The sequence below is a fragment of the Drosophila innubila genome (assembly GCF_004354385.1).
Source record: "Drosophila innubila isolate TH190305 chromosome 2L unlocalized genomic scaffold, UK_Dinn_1.0 4_B_2L, whole genome shotgun sequence".
NCBI classification, from domain to species: Eukaryota; Metazoa; Arthropoda; class Insecta; order Diptera; family Drosophilidae; genus Drosophila; species Drosophila innubila.
Genome location: NW_022995372.1, coordinates 17,747,567 through 17,770,012, shown reverse-complemented (window position 1 = coordinate 17,770,012; position 22,446 = coordinate 17,747,567). Strand labels below are relative to the sequence as shown.

At 35.9% G+C, this 22,446-nt stretch overlaps 3 protein-coding genes across 11 annotated transcripts; 1 reads left to right on the top strand and 2 right to left on the bottom strand.

The window, feature by feature from the left end:
* Positions 1–1,319: 1,319 nt before the first annotated feature.
* Positions 1,320–4,941, bottom strand: LOC117780870 (sphingolipid delta(4)-desaturase DES1). Its single transcript, XM_034617548.1, has 2 exons — positions 4,319–4,941; positions 1,320–2,206 (listed from the first exon to the last, which is right to left on the bottom strand). Exons 1-2 carry the CDS (start codon positions 4,714–4,716, stop codon positions 1,639–1,641), a joined length of 966 nt encoding a protein of 321 aa, XP_034473439.1. The 5' UTR covers positions 4,717–4,941; the 3' UTR covers positions 1,320–1,638.
* Positions 4,942–6,125: 1,184 nt separating this feature from the next.
* On the bottom strand, positions 6,126–10,713 carry LOC117780621 (eukaryotic initiation factor 4A). 3 transcript variants are annotated; one of them, XR_004617096.1, is made up of 6 exons: positions 10,634–10,713; positions 8,963–9,189; positions 7,308–7,921; positions 6,902–7,125; positions 6,636–6,830; positions 6,126–6,511 (listed from the first exon to the last, which is right to left on the bottom strand). XR_004617096.1 is itself a non-coding variant. In XM_034617221.1 (5 exons), coding segments are annotated over exons 1-5 (1,212 nt in total). In that variant the 5' UTR covers positions 10,636–10,713; the 3' UTR covers positions 6,130–6,685. The 3 variants fall into 3 exon arrangements, 2 of the variants coding, with proteins under 2 accessions (XP_034473112.1, XP_034473113.1); XM_034617221.1 differs by having other exon boundaries at positions 6,130–6,830; XM_034617222.1 differs by lacking the exon at positions 10,634–10,713 and adding an exon at positions 9,435–9,451 and having other exon boundaries at positions 6,130–6,830.
* Positions 10,714–11,533: 820 nt separating this feature from the next.
* On the top strand, positions 11,534–21,246 carry LOC117780623 (profilin). 7 transcript variants are annotated; one of them, XM_034617226.1, is made up of 4 exons: positions 11,534–11,614; positions 12,766–13,081; positions 16,512–16,683; positions 20,109–21,246. In XM_034617226.1, exons 2-4 carry the CDS (start codon positions 12,971–12,973, stop codon positions 20,204–20,206), a joined length of 381 nt encoding a protein of 126 aa, XP_034473117.1. In that variant the 5' UTR covers positions 11,534–11,614; positions 12,766–12,970; the 3' UTR covers positions 20,207–21,246. The 7 variants fall into 7 exon arrangements, with proteins under 7 accessions (XP_034473117.1, XP_034473120.1, XP_034473122.1 ...); XM_034617229.1 differs by having other exon boundaries at positions 11,580–11,635; XM_034617231.1 differs by having other exon boundaries at positions 11,593–11,610.
* The last annotated feature ends 1,200 nt before the right edge of the window (positions 21,247–22,446 follow it).

Below are 22,446 nucleotides of genomic sequence, written 5' to 3'. Positions count from 1 at the left end.
TAGATTTCCCATACCAATGCAATAATTAAACCTTAATCATGTATTTATCGGCATTTTGTTCACTTGATGCATCAACAATATGCGACCTACGTTTCCGACAGCACGTGCAACATGCCAATGACTAGTTCCCGGTTAGTCACTCCGTCTTTGGTTGGTTAGACACTGTTGTCTGTTTACTGTTAAGCAGGTGTGCATGGCTAGCATTAGGCCAGACTAATTGGTAACACCTGCCTCACTGATAACGTATATATGCCGAACTTCCTGTCTGCCGGCGTTGACTAAAAATTTCCCCTTTAAATGAGTATTTGTGCAAATATTGAGTGATTTTAAATGAAATTCCAAAGACAGTTCATTAATACTGTTGACAAAGAAAATAATATAGAGCTAAAATTATTTTATCTACCTCCTAAATAAATTCGTTCTTATCATTTTAAATGTGTTGAAGATTTTACTGTTCACTGTTTACTCCACTCCTATAGGTAACTAATGAGTAATAAAAGAGAATTGTTCATATCAAAGTATTTTTATATGAATTACTTTTAGTTTGTAACACTAAGATTTTATTTTATTCTCGGAAATAGTTTGATAACGTATCGCTGGATATGTCCTAGATAAAATTAAGCTGGATGAACTGAAAAAAAAAAATTGTATAATATACAGTTTCTACTTTTGGTCTTTAGCTTAAATCTGGCTAATATATCATATAGCTGCCAGAAGAAGTATCAATTGAAAATCAAACTTTACCAATAAACTTAAGATATTTAAAAAAAAAAAAGAGTTTCAAAATATTTATATGTAAATAATAACATTCCTTAGTCTACAACTATTCCTAGGTCGGCAAGGTTCCAATAAAGCTGTCAACAACAGTTGTGGACTGTTTGAAGTACGTTTATAAAAGCTTAAAAATTTGATTGTAGTCAATCATTCCATTAGGCTTAAGAGCCGCGTCCGGCTGGTCTAGATCGTAATTGGGAACGTGTAGTTTGTGGCGAAACTTTATTGTGGATTGTTATGCCGTATTGAAGGGTCTTATCATGCACATTATTATCAGCAATGGCAGTCCCAATTATAGCTGCATGTTCCTAGACCGATTCACATGACACGAAAGCCAAACAATCAAAGTGGGAAATTTTAGTTGATTATAAACAATCTTTTTGGGAAATTTGTTATTGTTTTTTGTATTTATTACATACACATACGAGTATAGTACACAATTATTGTTATTTAAGAGCTAACGCTGGTTTGTTGTTGTTGCTGTATCTAGTTTTTGGTATCTAGTTATCAGTTACTTGAGGCTATGAAAAATATTGTATAGTTTACATTTTACAATTTATAAATACATATTTAGAAAAAACTAAATAAAGTTGACAATTTACATACTAAATTTAACAGGCGATCAATTAAAGTGCTGAGGTAACAAAAATAGTAAACAAGGCTTAACAATTGCCTTTCCAACTTAGCAGCACATATACAATAAATATGCTTATTAAACATCCAGTGCAATCCCTGTAAAATACAGGACAGGATTAGTCGGCCTCTTGTTTGTTGATGATGTTGATGTTGTGCTTTTATTCTAGGTCTAAACGCTGAGATTACATAATGCCGGGAAACCGCTAGTAAAATCATTGATCTGGCTCTTTAGGAGGCCAATCCACGCTGTCGGCGCTTGACACGCGCATAAGGGCCCACAGCTGGGTCCATCACAAAGTCATAGAGCACACGTGTCCAGCTTGTGTGCTGCGGCATCGTGTCGTAGAACTCCTTGGCAATGCGCTTCACCTCTGGCAATCGGGAGCCAGGCACAGCCGGAAAATCGTGGTGCTCATTGTGATAGCCCACATTAAAGGTAATCCAATTGAGTGGTCCATAATATGAATACGTTTCAAAGCCCTTTGCAAACATATAATGCTCCGATATGAAGTGTCCCGCCACTGGATGCAATCCCATGGCCAGAATAGAGCCAATTAACAAATACGCCATCGCTTTCCAGCCAAAGAAATAAACAACGACAGCATTAAAGGATAACTGAATGATCGTATTGATGATTTCAAGGCGTGTCGGTGGCTTTGGATTGATCACCAGCGGACGGAATATATAGAAGAATGGCTGCAGGCACACCCACAAGAATTTACCAAAGGTCGTGTCAAACAATCGTGCCTCCAGCAATGTGGGAATATCTGTGTCAATAACTTCGTCGCCTTGGTAACTGTAAAATTAATGGAATTCCGATTAATTTTAATATAGATTGTATGTATAGATAAGAAATCGATTTATGGAAACATTAATTGTTTATATATTCATATAATCATGTAATCAAAAATTGTATAACTCTGATATCAGGAAGTAATGCAAACAATTTACTTTTAAAAATGATAAAATAAAAACAACTGAAATTATTATCTTATCTCGGAAATTTTATTAATTAAGTAATTAAATAAGCGTAAAAATCAAGGAAAATATGAAAACAATTGGGAACTTATTTTTTAGATAGCACAACCTTTTGTTTTATTAAATCGAACCAAACCGAAATCTAACTCGATCCATCGAAACGAACTTTGCAAAACTCTGCAGGATTGCAGAATTTTAAAAATATAGCATGACTTATAAATCTTTTTTGTAAAATCCATATTTGTTTAATTCAACGACTTGTTGTTTTACAGTGAAGTGCTTTGCCCTATCACTAATATTGGCACCATCAACAAGGTATTTAAGTAACCAAAAGATAAGATAAATGCAATTCTCTTATCAATAGATTTCCGACACACGCGTTATCCGAATGAGCCGGTTTTTAGTCTAGACATGTGACTCAATCTAAATATAACAGCAAGGTTAAAGGATGATGACAATAACAATAAAGAGCAGACTTTTAAGAGTTTTGAACATATCTTTAAAAATGTTAAATTTATGCTATATGTTAATGTTAAGAGCTTAAGAATTTTGATTATGTAAACATAACAGATTCAAAGTTACTTTTCTTTCATAACGAATGTAGATAATGCTGATAAGTAGCTTTTGTACCAAATATCAATAAGATTAGTCAAGAGCTGAGATAGTGTCCGAGATATGACAAGAGTTGTTCTTAGTATACTATTATACTCTACTTTTGCTACTTATTACTCATATAACATATAAAAAAAAAACAAATAAATTACAATTGAGTATTTAAGCTCATTTTAACAGTTAACGTTTATTGATTATGTAAACATAGCACACAAATGTTAATTTACAGAGATCTTGTTTTCATTAAAATGTTCATTCCATTTTTGTGTGCCAATCAGTGCTGACAAAGTGGCCTTTTTCCGGATAAATCTGTAATTCTTTCTATTAACTACTTCAGCTGACTGGCAATCAGTAACAAATCAACACAGTTAAGAAATAACTACGCGTCTCATATTCTGTCTCAATTTTTTTTTAAATTTTAATTTACATTTTTTTTTTTTATTTCAAAATCTGCGGGATCGCTTTATTCCATCTTGTTTGCTCTGTTTTTTCTGTGCCTAAAGTATGTAGGAAATGAATTCATTAAAATGGCATTCTAGGGGCATTCCAAAGTGCCGGCAATAATAAGTTTACCAAAACTAACAGCAAACACTCGAGTGATAAGCAAAAGTTGCTGACTCAATTAGAAGCCGTAAACATAAAAATAGAAACACAAAAAACATTAAAAAAAAAAAGGAACTAAACAAAATAAAGCTGGCTACGTGACCCAATAGAAGAAGTATTAAATTACGTATTTATTGATATGCATAAATAGTTAAAGGCTTAAAAACTTTTTAAATAATCTTATCACAATTATTAAAATTTATAACGCTGGTAGACTAAATACTCAAAAGTCCCCAAATGTTTGGTTGTTGTTGTTGACTAATAGGGCATAAAAAAGCCAGACAAAGTATACAAACAACAGTAGAGTTGAATCATTGGATTTTATTTTTTTAAAAAGAAAATCTAGAATTCTAGCGACTTCATTGTAAAATTGATTAGCTTTTTTAAATACAAAATATGAAATAGTTAAATTGGCAACACTGTTTAGCAGAAGATTCTACAGTGCACAGATTGTTAGTGTTGCAAAACAGACCGACAGGTCTAATAAACAAATATCGTGCGGGGGGCGGAGAAATTTTCTGATGGCTACGCCTCGACAACAAACACACGAACAAAGATTTAATTTGTTTCTACATACAAAGATACTATACAATTGTCGGGTTTAACCGGCACGTAGCCCTAACCGCGCATGTGTATTTGTATTTGTGTATATGCATGGGTGTGTGTATGTGCTCAATAACGTCATCGAATCAACCGACAGTCAGTGTCAACTTACCGATGATGTTCCAGATGATATTTTCGAAACGATATGCTCATGGGCAATCCGATGGGTAGATTGCAAATGAAACCCAAAATCCGATTGTGCATGGGGCGACTGTGTCCGAAGGCCAGATTATGGGATATTTCATGCACGGCCAACATGAGCGAGTGATTCAGAATGCCGCCAAAGCAATAGGCCAACACTATTAGCCATGGCCATGACAAGTCCTTGACAATGAATAACGCCAGTATTTGAGTCAAAACCATCGCACCGGCCACCCACTTAAAGTTGGGATCATGGCCAAACAGTTTCTTGATTTGCGGATATTTCTCGAGTATAATCTTGCGACGCGATGCATGCGGTTCTTCCGTATAAACCCATTCGAAGTCGTTGCGCGACACCTTTTGTCCCATTTTTATACTCTTTTTATGTTGCTGTTGTTGTTGTTGTGGTTGCTATACTTGAATGTGAAGACTCAAACACAGTGCTCTGGCATTATCGACCGAATTGAAGGAAATTATAATTCTTCCTAAATTTTCAATGCGCGGCGGCAACGCGGCATTAATAAAGTGAAAAACTTAATGAAGCCGTATTGTGCAGCAACAACTCACAATCACCAGTGTTGGCCAATGTATCATCTAACAGGTATGCTTTCTGACAATCGATAACAAAACAGCTGACACCTTCGATTGCAGGGCTGCCAACCTACTTCGATATACACAAAATATAATTTAAATCGATCGTGTGGAGTCCACGAGTTTGTTCGCTTGACTTTTTGATTAGATCAATTTAACTTAGTCCAAGCAAGTTGATTCAACGCCGGCTCCGGCGCATTTTTATTTATTGAGTTATTTGTAGTTCATTTAGCATTAAATTTCTAAATTTGATAAAAGCCCTCGGCCAAGAAGTTGTATAATTTAATAGGTACTTACCCAAATTCGCTTACAAAAGTAGTGTTGGTAAACGGACAAAGTAGTGACTAAATGCACAAAACAACCATGCAAAATTTAATTTTGTATGGAAATTTCAAAGATTTTTTAAAAATAAACCAAGTGAGTCCCAAATCTACTTTTTTCTGCTAAATTCATCATAAATCACCCATTTGTTTTTTTTTTTTTTGAGATGAGAACAGTATAATAGACATTTACCTTTAATTCTACAAAAAAAAGAAATCCGAAACTCGAGGAAAATTCGAAAAAAAATTTTCATAATTCAAGAAGTTTCAGATTTTGTTTCACTTCAGAAATTAATCACAATCTAACAATGGGCCTAATTCCGCGAACCAAGCCTGCCAGTCCGTTTTTTTGTTGCGACATGACTATTAAAACAAGTTGGCAGCACTGTCACTACATTTGTAAATCAGGTGCGCTTTGCTAACGTTCTTTCTACCTGTGGGTAAATGAATACACAAAGCAGCTGCATTTGTTCGCCATTTTATACAATAATTTATAATTGTGTTCAGTAGTTTGTAGTACATTATGCAAATTTCGTGTTTCAAATAATTTCATTAAAATTATGCTCAAAAAACTAATGCAATGCGTTTCTGGCACCAAGCTGCTGCTGCTGCTGTTGTTGTTGCGGATGATGTTATTAGCATGCCGAGATGAAGCACAGAGAGATGTACTCAATTTCACTTGCAAGTGCATGCTTCTATAATTGCTGCGGTTGTTATTGTTACTTCTGCTGCTGCTGTGGTGTCGGGATGCGTGGGTGACTGTGACGACTTCAGGCTGACCGACTGACCCAGCTGCTACCTTCTGATCTTCTTGTTATTTTTAGTTTGTTTGTGTGTGTGTGTTATATTTAAACATAAAATTGTGTACATATAATTTGTTTTTGTATTGGTTTTAATATATTTTATCAATAGTTCTAGAAAAGGCTAAAACAATGTATTTGTGGTTGTTGTTGCTTGCTTGCTGCACACACAAAATAAAGGAAAGGTGTTGCCTCCGAGTTGTTGTTTGTTGATGTTGTTTTCCCCGTTTTAGCGATTAAAGTATGTAATTTGTTGTTTGTTGCTTGTTGACGACGCAGTTGATGTTACAGCTGTTCTGTTGTTCAGGTTGTTGTTGAATTGGTTAAGGATGAGGGCAAGGCGCCAGCCAGCCAGCTGATGTTGTTGCTGGTGGTTGTTGTTGTTGTTTTTGCTGTTGTTCAAATGGTGATAATTTTGCCTTGCTGCTGCTGTTGTTGTTGTTGTTGCTGCTGCTGTTGAATTGTTGTTTGAATAAATATTTAACGTGATTTTAGTTCTTAGTTGATCTCTTTAATATTTTTTTTTTAAATATATTTTGCGCTCTTATTTCGCAATTCTTTGCTGTAGCTCACTCACTTTTTCTTGTTTTATTTTCTGGTATTAATTTTTTTTGCTCAACAAAATATTTAAATCAAATCGGCAATATTAGCAGGCATTTCCTCAATAGTAGTGTGGTAGAATTGTTCAATATCCTTCAGGATTCGTCGATCATCATCTGTGATGAAGTTGATCGCAACTCCCTTGCGACCGAAACGACCACCGCGACCGATTCTACAATTAAAATAATTGAGGGAACAAGATAAGAGAAACAGCACATACAATTGAATTATGTATTAATTTACCTATGAATGTAGTTCTCGCGATTCGAGGGCAGATCATAGTTGATGACCAACGAGACCTGCTGCACATCAATACCACGTGCCAATAAATCAGTGGTAATCAGAACACGGGAAGAGCCCGAACGGAATTGTTTCATGATAACCTCACGATCACGCTGCTCCATGTCGCCGTGCATGGCCGAAACGGTGAAGTTGTGGTTGGACATCTCCTGGGTCAGTTGATCGACCTATTAGACAGAAAAACATAAGCATAAATGTGTTATTTACTCCTAATTTAGACATGATAATTGTAGACAACACAAACTACACATTTAACTCGTCAACTGAGAATCTAGCTATTTGACTTACAATTAAATGTGGTATCATATGATGTAATTTACTTTACTGCAAATAATAGAGGTCAACTTACCTTACGACGGGTATTACAGAAGATAACCGACTGGGTAATGGACAGCGTATCGTACAGATCGCAGAGTGTGCCCAACTTCCAGGTCTCCTGCTTAACGTTCACGTAGAACTGCTTAATACCCTCCAGGGTCAACTCCTCCTTCTTGACCAGAATACTAACTGGCTCACGCATAAAGCAACGGCTCACCTCGAGCACATCTGGGGGCATCGTGGCAGACAGCAAGATCACCTGCACATCTGGGGGCAGCATCTTGAACACATCCTGGATTTGATCCTTGAAACCGCGCGACAACATCTCATCGGCCTCGTCCAGCACGAACAACTTAATGTGCTGCGTGCGCAACACCTTGCGATTGATCATGTCATACACACGACCAGGAGTACCAACCACCACATGGCAGCCGGATTCCAGAATGCGGGCATCTTCGCGGACATTGGTGCCGCCAATGCAGGCATGCGAGTGCACCTTCATGTACTCCCCAAGTGCCATCACCACACGCTGGATTTGGGTGGCCAGCTCGCGAGTGGGGGCCAGGATCAGGGCTTGGCATTCGCGAATGGACGTGTCGATTTGCTGAAGGATGGCAATCGAGAAGGTGGCGGTCTTGCCAGTACCTATGAGAACACAAGGCCAAAACCATCAAATTAGCACACTCACTTTTTAAAACTAAATACATTCTTAATAAATCAATGTCTTACAAATTTAAAGTTGAGAGCGAATTAAAAATAAAACGAATTCGCCAGTATTTTTTAGTGCATTAACTTACAGTATGTCAAGCAATTATTTTGACAAAGAAAAATGCACTTGTTTCTTCTTATTATCTGTCATTTTTATAAAATTATTCTATTTTGTTTAATAAAAAAAAACAAAACAAAAATAATACAAATAAACTAAAATAAAAAAAAAGGAATGTTAAGATGCACTGATGCAAAAAATTAATATTCTTTTTTGTATTATTTTATTGTAAATTTTGTATTGCTTTATTATTTTTTATTTAAGTTTTGGCAAAACATTTACTCGTCTGACTGTATGAGTCCGTCGTGATTGCAATCGTTGGCAAATTCCGTTTGGAATTCACCAAAAAATAAACAGGTTTCACTGTGCTTACATACATTATATAGAAATTTGCACTTTCGTATCTAATTTCGAAACTCAACACAAAATATTGCATTCCTTCTCAAGGTAATCGTATACTTAAATTTAAATATAACATTACTTAATAATAATTTGCTACAACCGATTGATTGCTTAATATCATAATGAAGCAAACATCTTTTAACTTGCATATATACACTAATGTATCTGAAGCGATCACAAAAACTAGCAATATACTGCTAACTACCATTGTACTTAAATTTTTAATCTCCTCTCTTGATCCACTTTGTATTTGCAAAGAGCATAAAGAGACGCGGCAAGCCGATCGCAAAGAGGGAAAAAAGTGGCGCGCAAGCGTATGGACGCTCTCACAGAAAGAGAGCGAGAGAGGACGAGCAAAAAAAAAAAATGAAAACAGAAGCGGGTAGCTGAGTCACCTTTATCGTCACAGCCCCCTCCCAAAAAACATTTACACACTTTCTCATTGAAGCACCATTTTTTTGATTCGTTTCTTTGAATTGTGATTTGTTTTGTATATGCATTATATATGAATTACTCACCAGACTGAGCCTGGGCAATGACATCGCGGCCCTTGACGCACGGAATGATGGCGCGTTGCTGGATGGCCGATGGCTTCTCGAAACCGTAGCCATAGATGCCGCGCAGCAGCTCCTCGCGCAGATTCATGTCATCGAAGTTGTCGTAAACCTCATGCCAGGTCGACTCGATGACGCCCTCGGGGTCCATGCCAGCGGGACCATCTTGAGCTATTTCACTTCGATCATCCCTGCAAATATCATAATAATGTACATGGCATGAGAACAATTTATAATAATAGTTTAAAAACTGTGTCACAAATTGCAGTGAAATTGCAAATTTTCTTTGCTAGGTTTTTTTTTTTTTTTTTTTTGGTTATGGCGAATCTGCGCTTGGCAACGAAGACAGCAAAGAGACGACGACAAAGACGTCGGGAGAGAAGAGAGCAGCAGGCGGGCGGCGCTGCAGCAGCGCAGCGGCGGCAACAACACTTACATTATCAACAATAAAAAATTGACTAGTTAAATTTGTATACTGAATTTCGACGGCTTGAGCACCGTTCAGTTAAACAATTTCTATGTTATTTTGTATGTCAAAAATTTGTAACGAAAATTTTTTCTCTACAGAGTGCACACAAACGTGTTTTGTTGTGCGTGCTGCTCTGCGGTATTTTCACGTATGCGAACGAATGCCAGAGTGAGTTTTAACGACCGCTAGGCGGCCTTTTGAGCGTCTCGTCATTGGCGTACAAAGAGCGCGTGCGAAAGAGTGCACTAGATGTGTCAATGTCAGTGGTTGCTTTTTTTCGTGTGTGTGTGTGTGAGCAGTAGAAAACTACCAACATTGAACTGCAGTGTTGCATGTGCGTCGTAGTCGGAAAATAGTAGTAAGTAGTAAGCAAAAAAAAAAAAAAGGTAGCTTACAAACAGAAAAGTATAAGCCGGACAAGAAATTTTCAGACGTGTTGTGTTTCAACCACTTGCACTTTGGGCAAGAGCGAATGAGTATCAAAGAGAGGCAGAGAGAAAAAGAGGGAGCGCGAAATAATACAACCACCAAATGAATTGATAAATTCATAGAATTCCCAGCAACTAGGGAAATTTCTATAGCACATACTATTCTATGGTACATATGTATGTAGAATAGTAGCGTTGGCATTGAACCGCTATACGTAGTCGTTGTCCATTTCAACGTCCAGTCACCGACCATGAGTCAATGGCGTGAATGTATGTGTGTGTGTTTGCGTGTATGTGAGGAAATTTTTATTTTTGCAATGATTTGAATATTGCTGCCTTCACAAGAAAACTATCATAGCAAAGCAATAAACTTGTTTAACCTCGCATGGAACTCATCGGATGTCTTATTTTCTTTGTTATTTATTACAGCTGTCGTTCCCAAAAAGTATTAACTATTTGACCCAACACACACACACAATCAACAACCACAACCTTCTCTCTTGTTCGGTTCTCTCCCTCTCTCGATGACAGGGGCTGTCATTCGTGCCGCAACGTCCGCCGTCGTGTAAAAATTCTTTTCATTCGTTTTATGCTTCACATTTTGGGTTATATTTTCATTTGCAATTTTTGGTATTAAAGCTCACTTAAACTGGCTCAATTTTGCCGGCAAAATATTGTAAACGGGTTTATTAATCTGTCTACCACTTATTATGAATTAAATCGTTGAATAATACTAACATTTTCTGATTATTATTTGGCACTTTTTATACACGTGCTGCTGATTGTTAAAACCAAGCAAAAGAGGCTCCATCTTGCAAAACTTTTAGAGATGTAACTGTTTCATCGAAGCTATCGATATATTAAATTCTAACTATCAAGGTTTTTGCAAGAAATATCCACGTTTTTCAAATATTTCCCGTTTTGAAATTGCATATTTATTACATTTTATAGTTAATACTTTTATTTTGGTACATATTTGTTAATCTAATAAAAATAAATACACTAAGACCACTATCGATAATAATATTGCACCAGTGCTGCCATTCGAATCTAATGGAATCGATATCTATTGGTGGTTGTGCGAATTTCGCTGTTTTCCTTAGTTTTTTTTTTTTTTTTTTATTAATATCCAATGCAAAAACTATAATTAGAAACAATAATTAATAATTTAATTGTTCTGCATATATTCTGTTATACAAATTCAAAAAATTATTGTATGCTTGTTATTCTTTAAAACATCGATCTCCCACTTTTTATTAATTCCGTATTTTACCACTTTAAATATACGGTCGCACGCATCTGCTCATCGAATAGGTGAATCGTTTAAATTTGTATCATTTATAAAAAATATGAAATTATTTTAATTTACTATTATGAACATAAAGATCGAGATATATAAATATTATTGCAGCTATGTTTGACATACTCACATCAAACGCAGTAAGAGATATGGAGTTTAAAAAATTGTTTGACAGCCATTTTACAGAATCAATTAAATAAATAATTTTATGTAAGTCTATAATTTTTATAACAATTTCGGGCTTCCACAAACCATAAAAATATATATATATACCTATTTATCGAATATTCATTAAGTTACATCACCGGACCTATCGGAATCTTTTATTATCGATTACACCGAATTATCGATGTTTCCGTTCATCCCTACATTCAGTATAATTTCATCGCCGCATCGCACAGCGTGTGAAAAAAGTGTGGGTTAGTTTTCGATTTCAAAAAGTTCGTATTTTATGCAGTTTAATTAAGAATGTGTAGAATTTTTTATAATCATTTTTGGATATTGAATATTAAGTTCAAGCTTTAAAGCATTCTAAAATTGGGGAGTAGTATTTGTACAAAATTAAGTAAGAAAAGAAAGACCGACTCACTCACAGGCACTCACACAGAAGCATATATTCGCCGACGGCGTTGGCTGAGCGTTTTTGTGTGTGTGTATTGTTGAGTGTATAAGTGTGCAAAAATGAAGTGAAAAAAGTTCAGCAGCCGGTCGGTGTCTCGCCGCCTCATTGGATGAAAAAATGACTTGTCAAAAATTGGTTGTTGGCCTTGCGCTTTTTATGCATTATATTCATATGCAATGATAGGAGCACCTAAAGATAAATATATCATTTAATAGTACATATACATATGTCTGTACATATTCAAATTAAAAAGTCTATTTTTAATTTATGATTGACCATCGTCGTTGTCGATTACTCGACCGGCCTGAAAAGCACTCAAGCAGCGGCAGAAAGAAGACCGATTCATAACACACACACATACACTCATAGAAACTGTCAGGAGACGGTTGAGTCATCGCCTGCTCTCACTCACTCATTTGCATTACGCGGTCGGCGATTTATAACGGCCATATACGCTATTTCGCTCGCACACACTCCAGCGCAAACTGTTTTTGGCATTGCACTCGTTGAGTGAATTGCTTGGCCAGAGTGTCAGCGTCGGCGGCAGCTGTGACTCACGCTCTCTGACTGAGTGGCTTTTGTTTATTTTTTTTTCTTTTTCTGTTCGGTTTTCCATGCTTGGAGCCAGCCGTCATACATTTGGCATTCAATCGTTTTTGTCATTCTGTGCAAGTCGGACGTGTTGGAGCTGCTGCTGTTGCGTACGGTTTACCTCTGCTCACAGTGTGTGTGTGTGCGTGTGCTATCTCTTGCTGGCTGTGTTTAGTGTGTGTGAGTTTTTAAAGCTACAGCGAGTTATTAAAAGAAGTATGCGCCGATTTAAAAGTTTTATTGATATAATAGAGTATTGAAAAGGTTGCATCAGCAAAACAAAGTTGTTGTATTAGAAAGACGTAAAATTATCGTTAATTTCTCTACATCTCATTTTTCTACCCTCTCTCATTGCAGTTTAAATAAGTTTCCTTAAACAAATTACATAGAAAATCGACGATTTTCTCTCGCTTTGCTAAATTTCTTGGTGGCGTGAAAAGTGTGAAAAAGAAAAGAATACAAAAATATAAAAGAAACAAAGTAACTTGTGTGTGTAATATATATATATTAAATAAAAAAATAGTTTAAACAACCACAACAAATACAACAACAAACTACAATCATGAGCTGGCAAGATTATGTTGATAATCAGCTTTTGGCCTCGCAGTGCGTTACCAAGGCGTGCATTGCCGGACACGACGGCAACATTTGGGCACAGTCCACTGGCTTTGAGGTGAGTACAAATACAAATAATCCAACTTATCTTGCCCTGCAAATTGTCGTCGGCGACAATGAAGTTTTCTTTCTTTCTTTTTTCTTTTTTTTTTGCCAATGTCAAGGGTGTGACCAACAACAAGAACAACAATGCATACTCCATCAGAGTTGCACACACCCACACATACAAAGAAAGAGAGAGAGAGAGTGAGAGAGCCACATGTACCCAGCAGGACTTTTAAGTCAAGTGTTCTGACAACTTTTGTCAATTTTCAGACTATACTCAAATTTACATATTTACATGGCCAGCTATTCATTTGTTGCTTAATATTTAAAGTTTTTTTTCTTTTTTAATATATTATTAAATATTAACGTGGTGTTCTGTTCTCAACTTTTCATTGTTGTTGTATGTCCGCCATCATTACTTTCATTTCGTTTGATAAAGCAACTCCCACCCTAAATGGGTGAGCACCCCTGCACGCGCTCTGTTTCTCTCTGGCTCGCTCTCTCTCTCTTTGTGACACTCATGAAAAACAGCCGCCTGCGCAGTTACAGCCTCTCCCTGCCTCCCTGTCTGTCACCCCACACACACACTCACGCAACTAAAGTTTACACTCAATCGTGCTTATTAAACTTTCATGCAATTATTATAACTAATAACAGACTGATAAGAGAAGCTATGAGTGATGCTTTTATGTTTGTCAGATTGTTTTATTTATTTATAGCTCAATTAGCGGTTGACAGGCAAATTAGTTGCTGGTGATAAAGCAGCTGGTCGTTTATTATTATCAGAAACATAAATGATTCGATTTACTTGTGATTCATCTCTTCACTCTCAGGTGGATTAGTCACTCAGCTGCTGAGCTAAGCATGATTCGTCATATAGAGTGCATTTGTTTGAAAGGTGTTTGATTGCATTGAATGATGAGAGCGGTGTTTGTTTTCGAGATAGTGTGTGGGTGTGTGAGTGAGTAAGCTGACCGGCATAACACTTTTCAACACTGATTTGATAGCGCTTATCCCATTCTTGAGCATTTACCGCAAACTGAGTTCGTTAACGAAAGATGCAAAGAGAGAATGAGAGGGACTCGTCCGTTCTCGTTTTGTATAACCACTAACCGGCCTTGTTTGCATTTATCAACACACACACTCTTACATACTTCACTCAATAGTTTATATATGTTGGTTTATTATCTCTGTTTCCTCTGCCGGCAAAAATGTTTTTTATCACATTTGAGTAGATTGAAAATGAAACGAAAAGAAAAAGAAATGTATCTCAAAAAACGCAACGACATTGCCGCGTCATCATCAGCGTCTACATTTTTATATGCGCGCCACGTTTTCGCATTTACTTAATGTGGATGTGTGTTTGAGTGTGCTTGTTTGTTTGTTTGTGTGTGTGTGTGCAACTTCCTGCTGACTCCACCAATCGCCTAACCATGTGCTTCTCCTTATCCTTTGTTTGTGCCTCTGTTGCGCGCCCCATTCCCATTCATGGCACTTTTATTTTATTTTACTTCTCATTTTTGAACGGGTGGGGCACAGGGACACTCCCTTGGGCTTTCTTGCTAGTACATATATTCTCTCACGGACAGTGTTGTTAAACACCAAACAGAAATCTAGGCACTAAATCCAACCAATGAGAAAAATTATGTTTTTTCTAATATAATTAATAAATTTGATTAATTTAAATAAGTTTTTAGGTTTGAAAACTTGCAAACAGCTGTTTGTTAAGCCTCAAATTGGGTAAAAGTGATTTTTTACATTTTCGTTTTCGTCTATTTGTTTTGGTATTTGCAATTCTCCACACGGTGTACATCACTTTCATTTTGTGGCCTCCGTTCGTTGTGTTGTTTTGTATCTTATTGTCGTTTGCCTTTGAATCTTAATCTTTATACCTTTGCCGGAGTTACCTACATTTAATATTATTTTATTTTTTACCTGAATGTGATTCGTTACATTTTCATGATTCATCGAAAATATTTTTGTATTTTATTTGGTTTTGCTTTTTGCACAGATCAGCTGCTGTTTGGCATTGCCAGACTGTTTTTCAGATGTGTGTATGCTTGTCTCTTTCTGTGTGTATGTGCGTGTGAGAGTTGGCGAACTTCGAGCAACAATTTCTTGATTCGCTTATCAATACGTTTTTTTTGCGTCTTACACTTTGGTTTTGAATTTCGCAAAACACACACATGTACATACATATAAAGACACAAATGGAAATGTGTCGACTAGGCCATAAAAACCAGCTTTATAAGTCGAAAATTCGTATTATTGTGTTGTTGTTATAAGTGCAGTCTTTTTAAGCTTAAGAAAAAGCTGTCCTTGGTATTTGGAGTTGCAATTAAACAATTTATTTTTAAATAGACAGATATTTCCCTGCAGGCGCAGCTCGTTTATTATACTCAGTTTTTGTTCTATTATTTTTGTGCGCTGATAATTTTGATTGAGTGCTTTTGATTAATTTGTTAAACATTTTTTGGCACCGCTTTAGCTTAGCTTTGTTCGCAAAAACCGGCTTTCTACAGTGTGCTCTGTTTTGAGCACATTCATCTCACTCAAGCACAAACATTTTTTTTTCGCTCAAATGGGAAACTTCTCGAAAATTTTTTGTTTGCCGGTGCTCTCTATTTCGCTCTCTCTCTCTCTTTGTCTCTTCAGTTAGTCACAGAGCTAGCAGCATTAACAAATGTGGCGCATGTGCCGCTGCGACCAAACAAATGACTAACTATTAATCATACTTACTAAAAATCTGTTGATTACTTGTCGTGTCTGCTGGCGCTTGGCAACAATCTTCCCATCCAAACGAAAACAAAAAGGAATCTGCAATCTTTTTTTGTCCTGCTAATGTTAATGACATTTCGTGGGGATATGGCAACTCTGTTCATTGTGCAAGTGTTGAGAAACTTGTTGTTACAATTATAACTACAAAATCAATGGTCAGCCGCTCCTTGTTGATGTTATTGTAGTTGTAGTTTTAGTTGTTGCTGCATCGTGTGGCACATTTTGTTAATGAGTTACCAGATGTCGTCGTCATCATTATTTTATGGGTGGTAAATGTTTGTTGTTTGCTGTTTTCTTTATTAGTGGTGGTTTATATTTCTTGCCTTTGTTTGCTCTCCCATACTGGGCTTGCCTGTGTATGTATATGTGTGTCTGTGTGTGTATGCGTGTGCTTGAGTGGGCCTTAACCGATTACAAAAATTAATGTTGTAAGCCGACGACGCCACGCGACGAACTGACTGACTGAGTGACAAAGAGCTTACTGCGTTTCTTTGTAAGGATACAACGACGCATACAAATGTTCCTAAACTTAAATATGCAGGACGCATAAATTCATAAAATTTATTGCATGCGTGCGTGACTCAACACTGTTCGTTAACAGGGTGGCTCACAGACATAAAGCTAGCTGATATTAATTATGATTCTTATTCTCTGTCTTCTTGCAGATTACAAAGGAGGAGCTGGCCAAATTGATTAGCGGCTTTGATCAGCAGGACCTGCTCACCAGCAACGGTGTAACACTAGCCGGCCAACGGTACATTTACCTCTCAGGCACAGATCGCGTTGTTCGCGCCAAACTCGGCAGGAGCGGTGTGCACTGCATGAAGACGACACAAGGTGAGTGACAATATCCAGAGATACACACAGAGAGAGAGAGAGAGAGAGAGAGAGGGAAAGGGAGAGAGCGTTGAAATGAGGGAGAATCCTGAAACACTGAGAGAGAAATTTGCATGTTGCCAACTCTCTGTAATTAAATAGAGTTCTGTAGTCGATGACTAGAAATGATAAAATAGGTTATATTAAAAAAAGCACATATTTTGCTAAAAAGCTTAACAGCTCTGGGAACAATGGAATGACTATATCGTGTCATGAAAAAACAAACCGCCAAAAACGATAAAGCACACATTGTTATAAGTTGTGAATTTCTTTTATACATATATACATATATGTTTTTTTTTTACTTTCATTATCAAGGTATAGGTAGGTGCAAAGAATTTAATCCACAGATAAGTATTTTGACTTTGCCAGTAGCCCTCAGCTCTAACATTGCGATAAGCATTAAAAAATGAGAAATTTGTATTATTTTTAGTATATTTTTGGTACTATGTATGTATTTACATAATTAATCTGTTAATGTTTGATACGCAAATTGCGATTGTGTGAGTGAGAGCGAGTTGTTGGCTCATTAAGTACCAAAAGCAACAGAGCCAAACATATTATGCCTAATTTGTTGCATTTAACGCGCTCTTTACAGTTTGCCACGTAACAGCAAGAACAACAACAACAACAATAAGCAAAACGAGCTGTAAATGATAGGCAATTATTATGTGCCGCAGTTTTGCTGCTCCATTTTTCCGGTCAACTGACAGCCCCCCCCCCCCTGTCCATAACACTCACGCACACACATACACATCAACAGAGTGACATGCTCTCTTTTATGCATGTATGTAGTTAAGAAAATAAAACTCGGCTATAGCTGCAGCAAGGTTTCAATTTTCACTCATTGTGTTTTTCATGCTTTGGCACCTTGTGCCTAAAATATTGTTGTTGCTGTGCAAATCTTGGAAGCAGCTGTCAGTTTAACAATCTACTTACACACACACACACATACGATATATACACATGATACAGTCAGTCCAACTTTAATTCGTACACTCACTTTTATACTTCAACGGCATTTCTAAATTAAATTTTCATTAATAAATCAATTTTATTTTTTTTTTTTAAAGATAATGTGAGCAGTTGTTTTTTTTAAGTTCTGCAAAAAATATAACCATATAACCACAATTTCTATAACATGAAAATCAAAAAATGTGCGCACATAAGTTATTCGTACACTAATTTTAAACATTTTTAACACTCAAATTTTCCATATTGTTATTATAATTATTTGTAAAAATATTTTAAAAAAATATTTTGATTTTCTATGAGTCAACTGTCACTTGGGACAAATACTTTGATATTTCGGGTGTAAGAATAAATCTTGGACTGAGTGTATAAACTGTGAGTGAATGTGATAGTTTGTATAGGTGTATGTGCCATGAAACGAAATTTGTTTGCCTACGTCGTCGTCGTCTTCCATATTTGTCTACATTTTATTTGTTTTTTTTTTTTGCGGCAACTGTTGCGCTTCGACGCTGCCCGCTGCAGCAGCCCGCAGCCGCAGAGCTCAAGGTTATTGCCATAATCCATTTCAAGTGCAAATTTTGCACAGAATAAGCCGCAAAAGCGGTAATAGCAAAAACAACAGCGACAGCATAAATGGAAATAGGCAAGAAAATGGCATAAAATGGCAAACTGGTCTTTGGCTAGACTCGCTCTGTCCTTACATACTTGTATATTTTTACAAATGTGTGTTTGTGTGTTTGAGTGTGTGTATATACATTTAGTTGAGCGTTGGCGCCTGAGATCAGTCTCTTTTGGACTCTCTTGCTTTGTCTTTATTTGGCATTAAATTTAAGCTTTCGGGTCTGCCACTTGAACAGCTGATCGATTACACAGCAACTGACAATCGATTAAATTACCAAAGCAGTTTATTTACCGCAACTTAAACGTTGATCAAATGATGCAACAACCATGGCAACTAAATATATATGTATATGTTTGTGTGTGGCAATTAGAGTTGTATCGAATCGTTCGGACTAAGATCTATTAAACTAATCCCTGAGGTGATCGAACGAACTAAATCCCTGATTGCAGGTCATTTAGTTCAGTGAATAGATCCCAAAACAAATCGTTCAGTGAATAGATCCCAAAACAAATCGTTCAATGAATAGATCCCAATACATTTTTTTTTTGATTCGAACCCATTACATCTCGCTAGAGGTACACTGTTGATAATAAATAAAATAAAATACATAAAATTCATAATTTTTATCAAAAATCAGTAAATTGTTTGATAACAGATATAAAAATTAAAGCCTAAATTAAATTCTGTTTCTTATGGTAATTTATTATAAACAAAAAGAAACTTCCTTAAAACCAATATCAATAACATGGTAAGACCACAGCGTCCCTCAAACCAACTCAGTTGAGATCTATTGATTGAACGAACGAACTATATGAAAGATTTGTTCGTTCATCAAAAATTAAACTACTGAACTAAATCCTTTAATTGAACTGAACTGAGATGAACAACTCTAGTGGCAAATAAAATGCTGGTGTTACATCGTCCAAACAAAAATATCGAGTTAGCAACGCTTGAACTATTTGAAGGCAAAGCTGATCTGAGCAAGTATTCGAAATCAAAAAGTGTAAATTGAAATATTGTTTTTCTTTGTCAAACTATTATCGCCAATCAGTTATCGATTGGCGACAGTTTTCTCTCTCTCTCTCTCGCAATCTCATTCGCTCTCTTTCGTGTGGCAGCACCTGCCACCCACTTGACACAAAGCGCCACAAGTGTATGCCTACGTGTGTATTTATCTTTATCTCGCTCGCACTCGCTCGTAGACATTTGGTTTATTGACCCCTGTTAATAAATTGTTTGACTCTGGTAGGTTTTGATTTAATTTGCCTGATTCTTCAATCAATTGGGTTACCATCATTTGATTAATGTATTAACCTCTTCAATATTATAAAGAAGAATTTTAGCATTTCATGCTGCTTGGCAGAGTTAATGACTTGTCATTCAATTTTGTGTGCTATGTGGCCGGTCTGTTCGGTTTTCACCCGGCAGAGAGTCTCTCTCATTTTATTGATCGCTTTATTCATAATTTGCTTGCTGATGATGTTGTGTAAAATACAGTTAGTTCTTGTTTCTCTATTACTGCCGACTTTTTTTTTTTTGCTTTCTCCACACATTCGGTCTATGTTGTATTGTCAACCGGATAAAGCGGCTCAAGATGATTGTCTCGCTCTCTCTCTCTCTCTCTCTCTCTGTCATTCTATTGGAGTGTGTGTGTGCCATATTGACATAGCTTAAGAGATTTCAGCGGATGATAATGTCTGAAGTTCATGCTAGCCTTAAATAATCGACTATCGATTCAAATCGATATTTGTATAACAGTTTGAATTAAATTTGAAATTTTCTTTTCTTGCAGCCGTCATCGTTTCCATCTACGAGGATCCTGTGCAGCCGCAACAGGCCGCTTCCGTGGTGGAGAAACTTGGAGATTATCTGATTACTTGCGGGTACTAGAAAATACGAAATAAAATCAACACAACACCATCAACAACAACCAACACACCAACAACACAGCAACAATTTCGATAAGAATCCGTAAATGAACTACATAACTAAAAAAAAAGTAATATTAATATTTAAATTTATGAAAAATGCCAAGAAACATTTTGAGGTAATTGTGGTCAAAAATAGTTTAAAAAAAGAAAATACGATGTCGGAAGATATAAGAAAGTACCCAAACACCTACAACAAAATTATAAAAATCTGCATTATTATATTTAAACATCTTTGGTTCATACGATAAAAATAATAAAAAAAAAACAAAAAAACAAAAAACGTAAACTCAAAATTCAAGTAATTGTACTGGAGAGTATTTTGTAAACAACAACAACAACGCAAAGCAACGCAGGCAAATTTTTAATCACTTTTTTGTACAGCAATATAGATACATATATACACTGATCTATGTACACATACACACACAGTTTAGTGAGAGTGAGTGAGAAAAAGGGGGTGTTAAGAAAAAGACATTAATGAAAGAGAAAAGAGAGAAAGAGTGATGAGTCAGTCAGTCAGTCAAGCAGCGAAAATACACAGGAAAATACCAACCAATATAAATAAATATATATATATTTATATATGTAAACTATTTGGAGAATCATGAAGCTCTATTTTTATGTGGCAGGGAAGATACATACACATACAACAAAAGAAAAAAAAAACAAAATAAAATCAGCCGCTGTGGTAGCATTTTTTATACAAGAGAACTTTGAGAAATGTGTAAATGTTAAAAAACGACAGCCTTTTAGCCATATTTAAAAAAACGCTCATCATTGGGTTCGATAAACAGATTTAAAAACAAAACGAAAAGAAAACACCGACACACCAACACGCACATTACTCGTATTCCGTTTTCCAACCGTCTCATCTAGCCATACATATATAGATACATACATATTAACATACATAATAATACTTGGACTCACGCGCCATTTGCTCTCTGTATGCGCTTTTCATGTTTGTAATTTTGCTATATTCATACAAATACAAAAACCTAAAAAAAATACTAAAATAAATGCTAAAAATAAACATACATATTTATCGATAAACGGTAATTACACTTTTGAAAGCTGTGCAACACTTGTCCGTCTCCTGCCAGCCTGCTGTGTTGTGTAAGCGCATTTCAGGATCATCATTCATTGCTGAATTAACAACAAATCGGCAATAAATTGCCATTAACAACACATACATTTACATGCGACTTGAAGAAAAATTAAATATACAAAAAATTAAAATTACTTACTACAAATCATGCATAATTAAATGGCTTTTTATGTTAGTTAAACAAAAGTCCTACATATTTTTATTTTGACATCTTTCCCCCCTTCAAACATTTAACGTACAAGCGTCAAAAAGCAAACAAAATTCATGACAAAAAAAATAATGAATGCAAAAATATTGAATATAATATAAAATTAAAAAGAAAATGAGAAACATATATAATACGATACTTTAATACTATTGAAATAAAAAACAGAGCGTGAAAAAAATTCTGCTCATAAAAATAAAAAGATGCCAAGTGTTTTTATTTGAATTTTTATTACCAAAGGCGCTGCCACAGGTTTGTTCTTTTGTTAGTGGCTGCGTGAGTGTGTGTGTGTGTGTCTGTGCGTGTTTGACAAATCGATAGATCAATGAACCCTGTTATCGACGTGTGGCAATTTCATTCGCGCCTGTTTGAAAATCTCTTTTGGTTTGCTCAACATTTGTAGAATTCTTTGTGTCAGCTGTTAATTAATTTAAGAGGCATTGCTCTGCCTTCATGGAAATGGCGTTGTGAATTTTATTCTAGGCAAATTGTCAGCATATTTTTATCTACGTTGCATGACGCAAGTGCGCAATTATTTCATAAATATATTTTTGTCTATCCACATACACATTGAAAGAACATACATATGGAATTATATGTATGGTTTTTTTCCTACTTGCTTGATGGCCCCCACGTTTTTTTTTACAGCTACTTTTCTTTCAGCAATTGTCATTTTTGGCATTTCTTTTGGCTCAGGCCAACAACATTGACCCAAATTAAACATTCTTGCGACCCAGAAAAATTGAGAAAATCTTTCTACATTTTTGGATGTACATATATTCAGCTTCGAATACACATACAAAAATATTTGAATGGTTGGAATTCAACAGTCGTTTGTATGTTTGGCACTTTCGCTTTTAAATGAGTTTCATTTTTCTACTTGGTG

Excerpts from the sequence above, each read along its gene's own strand:
- LOC117780870 (XM_034617548.1), bottom strand. The coding sequence starts at position 4,716 with ATGGGACAAAAGGTGTCGCGCAACGACTTCGAATGGGTTTATACGGAA. Across the intron at positions 2,207-4,318 it reads TATCATCTGGAACATCATCG|TTACCAAGGCGACGAAGTTA; the intron begins GTAAGTTGACAC and ends TTAATTTTACAG.
- LOC117780623 (XM_034617226.1), top strand. The coding sequence starts at position 12,971 with ATGAGCTGGCAAGATTATGTTGATAATCAGCTTTTGGCCTCGCAGTGC. Across the intron at positions 13,082-16,511 it reads CACAGTCCACTGGCTTTGAG|ATTACAAAGGAGGAGCTGGC; the intron begins GTGAGTACAAAT and ends GTCTTCTTGCAG. Across the intron at positions 16,684-20,108 it reads CTGCATGAAGACGACACAAG|CCGTCATCGTTTCCATCTAC; the intron begins GTGAGTGACAAT and ends CTTTTCTTGCAG.
- LOC117780621 (XM_034617221.1), bottom strand. Across the intron at positions 7,922-8,962 it reads CATTGCCCAGGCTCAGTCTG|GTACTGGCAAGACCGCCACC; the intron begins GTGAGTAATTCA and ends GTGTTCTCATAG. Across the intron at positions 6,831-6,901 it reads CGCGAGAACTACATTCATAG|AATCGGTCGCGGTGGTCGTT; the intron begins GTAAATTAATAC and ends TTTTAATTGTAG.